This window comes from Strongylocentrotus purpuratus, unplaced genomic scaffold (assembly GCF_000002235.5).
Source record: "Strongylocentrotus purpuratus isolate Spur 01 unplaced genomic scaffold, Spur_5.0 spur5_scaffold_14, whole genome shotgun sequence".
Classification (NCBI taxonomy): domain Eukaryota; kingdom Metazoa; phylum Echinodermata; class Echinoidea; order Camarodonta; family Strongylocentrotidae; genus Strongylocentrotus; species Strongylocentrotus purpuratus.
Window position 1 is genome coordinate 6045831 of NW_022145599.1, and position 9443 is coordinate 6055273.

General features: G+C 34.0%; 1 protein-coding gene across 4 annotated transcripts in view; it reads left to right on the forward strand.

Moving 5' to 3' along the window:
- The window catches only part of LOC575000 (T-type calcium channel), a 114585-nt gene extending 108088 nt beyond the window's left edge, over positions 1–6497 (forward strand). For all 4 annotated transcript variants that reach the window (XM_030984045.1, XM_030984047.1, XM_030984046.1 and 1 more), the window contains one exon: positions 143–6497. In XM_030984045.1, coding sequence (XP_030839905.1) covers positions 143–1104 — 962 coding nt within the window. In that variant the 3' untranslated portion in view covers positions 1105–6497. The remainder of the gene's footprint in view (positions 1–142) is intronic.
- Positions 6498–9443: the final 2946 nt, after the last annotated feature.

A 9443-nucleotide genomic window follows, 5' to 3' on the forward strand; every position in this document is an offset into this window, starting at 1 on the left:
GTTCGTCCCCTAGTCATTTACTCTTTTTATATGTGTGTTTTTATATTTAAAATATACTTAAAACATTATTTATAATATGCCTAGTATCTTTTGTGAATATATTCTGGGTCAATCAACTCAAAATATTCTTGATGGTCTTTAGGTGTGGATGACAATTACAATGAGAAGAGTGATGGAGACCAAAACCTGCCAGTACCCCAAATGTACCTGAAACCCGGGGAGAAGAGCATTGCTGGGCAGCAATCCTCATCAGCTGATAGCATATCAGCTCCAGAGGGCCCTAGGGATACCTCTAGTCTGGGCCTCAGCAAGTCATCACTTAGCCCTGGTGGTGGTGGTGGTGGTGGTGGTCTCGGGTGTGGTCTGATGGTGCCTGGTCGGGATAGCGAGAGAGAAGGAAGCCCAAACCCACAAAGGAAGTTTGCAGCACGCCAGCTCAACCCTGTGGACAACAACCCAGGAGGTGACTTGGGCGCCAGTGGTTATGATGCTGTACCAGCAGGGGTAGCAGGGTGTGGGGAGGAGGTACCCTTGCAGGAATGGAGGGTACCGCCTGTAATGATATCATCAACATCCAGTGAGGACGACTCTCAGAGGAAAGGTGCCAAGGCTCTACCAGAAAGTCCCATGAAAAAAGGGGCGAGGAACAGGGCGTCGCCTGGTCGTAAAACCTCCCCAAAGAAAGTGAATCGTAACGGATCAAAGGGTAACACCAGCAAAGAGGTTAAGAATAGATCAGACTCATTGCTGAGTGTCGAGTCCGGATGTTCAAGTGATAACGAATCGTTACTCAGTTCACCTCAAATTAGGCAACGTAAATCTCGACGAAAGAATGCTCCTGCGTCAAACTCATCCTCATGCTCAAACAGTCCCAAATCTCGGCGTAGTCTCGGCGGTGCAAGCAACGAGGAGAGCGGGCTGAGGACTCCATCACCGTTGGTTGGAAAGGGGCACAGCAACCCGTTACTATGGGAACCGAATGGACAATCAAATAATAGCCCAAGATTGGGAAACGGGACACAGAATGGTAGATCGACACCACCCGCTGTTAATGTAGAATCAACGCAAGACAAATCTCAGAATAACAATGATCACCGTGTATGACAAATGATTTGCTTTAGCCATATACATGTATAATTCTCATTATTGCTCATTTTCAATAAGTTGAGAAAATTCAATAGACTTATCACTTGTGCTCTTCAGTTGACCATGTTTTTAATATGTAACATGTGCTATAAGTGTGTGACTTTGTTAGCAAAAAAGAAGATAAAGAAAATATGACTAGCTAATGTTTTCGAGATTGTGAACGTGAGGCCTAATTTTTATCATGAGTTCCATTATTTTTTGATATATTTCACTTAATCATTTTGTTTTATATGTCTGCTGGTGGTATCATATATAGGGAGAAGGGGCAAAGGAAAAATACATCATATTTTTGCAATGTTCTTATTCTAGAGATGTTCACCAAGCAATGAATTTCACCAAAGTATTTTACACTTATGTTATTAATTGTTACATTGTTTTTGAGTCAAGTGCTTCGATCATATCAGTTGAAGGATAAAAACCTGTTTGCTTTGAAGGAACAGAGAAATATTGTACATTGTTATGTGATACAGCTGAAGTAATGCTATGTCATACATGTATAGATTTAAAACACTAGTGTAGTACTTCTAAAGAAGACTACAAGGAGAAATTTGGTGTGTTGATTGAAACATGCACTCTGTGATCACAGTCTAAAGATGAGATGGCAATCGTCATTACTGGACATGTGATTAGTACAACTATGAAGGTCACTCTATTTTTCTGTTCACTCATATCATATTACTTCTTTCACATGAATGATATCTCTGCACAACATGCTGTTTTGATGAATTTTTAGCAATTACAAGTGAAGTTGAAGTGGAAAATCCACTATTTTAGGGTTCTTAACCTACAAACAACGAAGATGGAATTTGTCTAAGAACAATATAGAACCGTGTTACCTTCTAGTTCTATTACATGTAGTGCAGTGCTTCAAGTGCTTTCACTTTTTTCAAAGAAGGGGAAACTATCTTTTGTTTATCACAACTCAGCACTTACAACTCAATGGTAACAACTCAGTGAATTCCCACCTAAAGTTGATTACATTTGTCATGAATTGGTTTTATTAGTTATTATGCAAAGAAGCAAAGCTAGTGGGAGGATATGAAGCAATAAGGTCTTGTCAAACAAGATATCCTGACTTTTATATGTGTATACTGCTTGTGTATTAGTGTTTCAAACTTATCAATGTTTCAAACTTATTAATGTATAATCAATGTAGGAGTTTAAGTGGCTTTGGTAAAGATGGAAAAAGGCAATGAAAAAAATAAGCATGCTGCTTTTTGTATATGTAAGATTGTAATTATAATTCTGAAAGATTGGCGGATTTTTCTTGTACATTTGAATGAAGTATGTGTATGAAATGAAATCAAGACGAAGAAGTGGCCTGGTGCTACCGTTCCTATTTATCTCGAGAATATTTATTGATGATATTGTAATTATTTTTTATCTTGTTGTCAAATCAGAATTAACTTATTAAATCAGAAAAATATGAAATGTGAGTTCAGACTTTTATGACTTTTTTCATTATCTCTGTTCAATAAATAAAATAGATAAATAACTTAAAGATGGTTAATGGCTATACTACTTAAAAAAGTCATTGCTGCATTCATAATTAAGATTCATTACTGTTGATCATTTTGGGGGTATTCTGTTTATGTGCACTCATTTTATAAGACATCATAGCTTAATTTACAGTAGGCGCTATCATATCAACCTTTTCATGCTTATATTGTTATCATAGAACTTCTAATCTGTCTATATATTCTTCAAAATCATTTTTTTTTCTTTCTCATAAATTCTCACAGGCTTCTGCAAGAGGCTTATTAAAATTGACTAGTGACATACATGTTTGCCTCTACATAATTTAAGCATGTAGATAATGTATCAGAAAGTAGAAGTGCAACCTTATCCACCAGACTTTGAACGGCTGGCTGGGCCAGGGAAAATATTTTTGTGCTAGATAGGATTTCACTATCAAATCACCAATTGCACTTGACTGAATGAAAAGTTATTAAAGTACTGTGTTAGTACTGTATAAGCCATATATTTTTGTCATCTTTTTATTCAAAACAAGGACAAAGACATTTTGTGAGTTGTTTTTTTAGTGATAATTAACATACCGGTAGGCCATTTACAATACCTTGGCTTAAGTATTGTCAGCTCGTTTTCCTTTGTTAAAATTCTTGAAAATTACAAAAACAAAACCCACACAGAAATAAGAGCTTATACAGCATAGGTACTACAATTATATAATTGCCATTTTGCTCATTTTCTAGGGATTAGATGAACAAGCAAATAAATAACTTAAAAGTACAGGCAATTCTGCACTTACAAATTATACACCTACTATATGTGCATGTATTTGTACTAATTATGAAAATGAAAATAATTATATTAGACTGTCGCCTATAATTCATTTTACAAGTGAATAATGTTGCCTTACCAGGAAGATGTCAATTTTGTGCTTGTGTATGTAGTGGCAAGGATGGTCGTGACGCAGACTGTTTAATTAGAAGATTATCTGTAATTCAGTATGTCACTTTAATTTGTATTATTTAACCAAACTTTAATCAAGCATTCTGTTACAGCTTCTTTTGTTATATCATGTCTCTTCATTTCTTTTCAATTCACACATGTGCTTTATTACAGCTTTCTATGTATATTGTAGGTGCTTTTTATACCGTTGTTGGATATTTTGTATTAATTGCTCCTCGTAGAATCCAAGAAGTCATGAATATGTTCAGTCCTGTTTGTGTCTTGATTTAGAGTTACTTAAACAGATGACATAATTCACAATTAATTAAGAAGGAATATCTAACCTCCCACCCTTTGATGTATAAACTGCCCTAGCTATAGTTGACATCAATTCTACGTAAAATTCAGCCATTAGGACCGGTCTGAAACATGGCATAATTACAACCACATGGTGTTTTATGAAGAGGATCTATTCTGTTATTCTATTCTTCGATCGTTATGCAACTGTGGCTGCAAACAGTTATACTTTTTTGTCAATTTGCGAACTTTCTTGTTACTGATTCACCCCATTTAATGATACTTTAATAGCAGTATGTAACAGAGAGTCCTAATTGTAATCATGGTTTAGATTATTTGCACAGTAGAAAATTAATTGTCATATCATGAAAATAACAATTGCATATTTTGAATTAAATGCTGATGAGGCAGTCACAAACGTACTTACTTAAAATTGATGCAACTTAAAGCACCTTTAAATTGTATTAATTGATTTTTTTTTAAATAAAGATTTTGAAATGGTGTGTATATAGAGGCCGTTGTCACATATTGTAACAATGTTGATCATTGCAATAGCATTTTAATCGTGGTTGTAATTTTTTTCTTTAGAAATCATGGGTAATATGTTGAAATTAATTGGAACGTCCTGTGATACTCGTTGTAGGCTTTGCAGTTCTTGCTCTGTCAGGTACATTTTTAATTGCCATAGCAGGTATATTGTCAGTTTATGTACGACCCATGCTTTGCTTTGATTATTTAAAAAAAAGGTTTCCGAGGCAATATAAATTTGACCAAATTTAATTTTTCTTTTTATTACTCCTATAGTCAACTTTTGAAAGACTTAATTATTTTTCAATTCGGTGTGATCATCATGAGTTATTACTTTATGTACACATATCCTCAAGATTTATATTTTGGAGAAATTAATAAATTGGCTGTTGTGGGGTCTTGGTGCAAGTGCAATATTTGCAATCAACGTTGGTCTTTCTTTGGCAGGTCAATCCTTTTTGTACAAATAAAAAATTCCCTCTTTTATCTGCTGCAATCGAAATCCAAACGCAAGCTTTATTTGAGCAATTATGTTTCTTTTTCCGACTAAACTACATGTCAAACTGTTAAAGGAATGTTTTTGTCTTTAGGAGTCATATTACATCTCAGTTGTTATGATCATGAACAATCTGCACTTCTCATATCTACTGCAATCCACATGTATGACTCATGATATATTTGTAAGCTATATGCTAAATAAAATTGCATTTTGTGGTGCTGCTGTCTGTGCCATTGTAATGGATGAACACTATTGAACGAAAGTGATTTTTGTTCTTGGTATTAGGAATTTAACCACTAGTCACCAGTTGACTTGGATGAAATTTAAATTCATTACAATTTTAGGATGATTGATGTTGGGGTAGGTTAATTAAGAAACGAGAAATGGAATGAATGAGTATTAAATGAATTTGTTTTTAGATATACAAATAATAATCCTTATTTTTCCATAATTTGTTGAGCATTGCTTGATGCAACAGAAAATTAAAATATCACAAATAAAAATGCCTTTTTACCAATTCTCGATTCACTTTGTCGAGAGGCCATGGTGGTAATCGTGTTTACACAAAATAATAGAAATTCTGTGTATTGCTATATGAACAATACTTATTATGGATGTTTGGAATGAAATTCCTCTATATCAATAATTCTTTCTCTCTACTTTGAAGATTAATGAAAGAATTTGATGGCCTTTTATATTTTTAAAACATATACCGACAGTTTTGCAAATTCATATCACTCAATATATTGACGACTACTAGTATTACATTGTTACCTTTGAGGAATTTGACCAGAATGGTTAAAAATTTAAATGTTCGTGATAGGTTTTCACCTTTGGATTGCTCATCATGAAATTTTATCAAGTTTCAAGTGGAACTGGATGCTGCTCTTGGAATTTATTTTTCTTGAAGCATGTATTTCACTCTAAGAAAAAAGCTGGCTTTACATGTAGGTAGTTGTATTCATCTCAGGCTCAATAAATTTTGGGATAAACTTTGGCAATGCAGTATACTTCGAAATGTGAATGTTCAGATACGACTCGATTCTTCACTTTCATCACATCACTTTTTCATTCTCTTTGGTATTACCCTTGACTAACTTTAGAAAGAAAATACAGGTACATACATGCATCTGCCTTTTTCAACTTTAAAAAAACTTATTTTTCGATCAATTTCTAGCAAGACAAAATAAGATGTAACAAACTGATTGTGTGCACAGAATTCTTATTAGTCATCTTATTGAGAATGTGTTTATGAAGATGATGATCAACTTTGTACATTACATTCATAGCAATCTCTTAATCGGCTGATGGATATCTACATTTTAGTAGATCTAAAATAATGTGTAGTTTTCATCTTCATGCGTATCACCTCCTTTGATATATGTACAATCCTATGACCATGTGTTTGCACCAAATGAATGAAACAATGAATTTCACATTTGTAATGAGTTTAAGTAAAGTAGTGCATTAATTGATACTGATGATGAGCTGAGCTGTAATTTGCCTGGGTTGTAGAAATTTGATGTGTACATGTTTGGTAACATTGAAGGTTAAAAAACGAGACCTTTGAATAAAAAATACCATGAAAGCTTTTTATAATGAAAGTCACAATAGACACAAGTGTGAGTTGACTAGTTTGTTTGGAGCTTATCTACAGTGCCCACTTTTGGAGTATTCGATATGATATATGCATTGTGCTTTTACTGATCAACTTAAAAAATATTAAAAACATTGCTCATCAGGCATTTTTTCTTCAAAAGATGTTCATATACTTGAAGCACAAAAGACATATTTTGACAACAGTCGTGCTACGCTTTTGATGAATTTTGTGCTTTACATATTATGAAATAGGAGCCGATAGATGACACTTTTCTCATCGATATAAATAAGCACATCATTTATCATATTATGCATTTCAAAAATGGGCACTCCGAGTCAGAGTGTGAAAGTGGAAGAGTGATGGGCGTTGATTCTCGTTCTCGCATGTCTTGTTGGTAAACTGCCACGGCCAAAATAAATGGAATGGTTATGGCGCTCTCTACATTTCGGTGTCTTGGAACACAGATAAAGATAAACAAGTAGGCCCATGCTTATTATCATGATTATTGTTTGTTGTTGTTGTTTGTTTGTTTGTTTTTTTTTTTTTTGGGGGGGGGGGCTTAGTGCAAGCTATTTCACGTTTTTTCCCTGCTCATGCCTTCCAATTAAATTTTTTAAAATGTTATTTTGAGGCAATTTACCAAGTAACATGCATGTATGAATGAGGCTTTTATAGGGACGGATGAGAGAAGGAACAGGAGAGGGAATGTGTGGAAAGATAAAGAGCGAGACAAGGGAAGAGATAAGAAAGAACCAAAGATGAAACAAATCTGGGCTGGAACATGTTAAAAGGAATGAGTCACTGGGAGCCTTGAGGTATCTACAGTGTAGGTAGATCTTATCACATTAACATCACATTCATGGTATATTTTGTTCAGTGCCAGAAGGGCGCTAACCAAATGTAAAAGGATGTAAGTCCCTTTGGCTCTGAACAGACTAATTTATCTTTCAACATAGTGCATGGGGTATGCTATGCCCAACAGAATCAGCTAATGTCTTCATCAAATAAAGTGAAGAAAAAAAAGAAGAAAAACAATTTCTATACATTTCATGAGGTTTGAAATCATGTGATTCTCAATAGAAAAAATGTGCCTAGTAAACATCACACACGATCATCTGGGCCCCGCTGCATAAAACTTACCATCAATGGCAACTACCATGGTAACAGGGCTCAACAGCCAAAATCAAGGTTTCCATGGGAGTTACCACTGATGGCAAAGTTACCATCAATGGGTTTTATGCAACGGGGCCCTGAGAAAAGAGCATTATGAAACACAAAAATGATGACACATCAATCTTTTTTTCCAATTATTTTATTCAGACTTCTTAACTAAGAACACAGGTATTTATACAATTAACACTTGGAAAATACAATTTGTTCTTTACAATTCCTATGAAAAATGCAATACTTTATTCAAAACATCAGACCTTCTTTTGTACGGAATTTAATTTTGTTTGTATCTGTTTCATCAATTGATAGCTTTTGGAAACCCCACTGATTTGAAATCTAGCCTTTTTCCCCTAGCTACATGCTTCGAATTTATATGAAAGATATGTTAATCGAAATTGATTTTGAACAAATAAAAAATTGCGTTTCTGGGAGTGAAAGAATTAGCTAATACACTGTTTTTTTTCCTTCAAATAAGGTATTTTTCAAAAATCATTAAATATTAACGTGTCAATTAGAAAATACACAAATTCCATGATTTCAGTTTAAAGGCTGCCTTTTAGAATCAAAGCGGCTCTCTAGTTTAGGACGATGGTCATCAGTTAACAAAAAAATTGTGCATCTTGTTATATACATGTATACACGATAAAGTTGTATTCATAAGTGTTTATTTACTTACGCCTGTACATCCATGTTCAAAACTAGAAAGTATTTAATACAGAGTATGTGCTTTATTTACCACAAAATATATGTACAAACACAAACAGAAATTTCATTGAGAATTGAGTATTAAGCGACTTGTCATGTACACAATTTCATTCCATTTCGTCTCTCATTTTCATTGTAATGTTTCCCATTGGACGAATGCCAATCCTTCCTATACAACGCTGTACAATTCTGAAGTTCAAAAAAGAGTTAGGAGAATCTTTGACAAAAAAGATTACACCTTTCACTTATTTATGATGTGGTGGCTTTAAGGTAAAACAATGCATTGAAAATACACATGGAGCAACTTACACAAACAAGAATCGTAATTATGTAGACTATTATTTTGTCATCACCAAAATGTATCCATGTTTTGTATCATATCTGTTCTTTGTAAACCTTGTCTGAGTCTGTATTTTACATGTGAACAAACCAATTATCCATGTTGAATGACATTGGACAAATAAATACATTGAATTGAATTGATCGAATTGATTATAAAGCATTCAGTATGATGTTTCAGTATTAACATTTTAGTGTTATTATTGGGATTGAAAGTCATTTATGAATGTCTATTTTAGTCTAATCTGGTTAAGAAAGCGATATCAGGGAAATTTCACAAAGTTAATTTCCTTATAATATTCTTTAAGCCAACCACACACTATACGATCTGACTATGATCCGATTTTGAAAGAATTTGCAGTAGCATTTCATATAAACATTCAAACTTCTAAAACCTTAATGATCTATGATCTGAATAGTCTATGATTAATAAGATTTAAATTTAAAAGGATTTCAAGCTTCCTTGGAGGAAAAACTAAATCGGCTCAGAATCGTATTAACATCATACCATCGGTACAAATGTCAATAATTTGAAGCCAATTTGGCTTTTATCCTGACTAGAAGGCTTAAATGCACTAATATTCCAATTGTCAGTTTTTTAATCATTACTTAGACGTAAATCGGGAAGACGATGCTTGGATTCCTTATTTAATATAACTGCCAGCTCTTCGAAAGTCGGATCCAGGAGGATCGTGTGCGGTGGGCTTTAGAAAGTTTGCCATGTATGAAAAATCTCACAATTTTTCC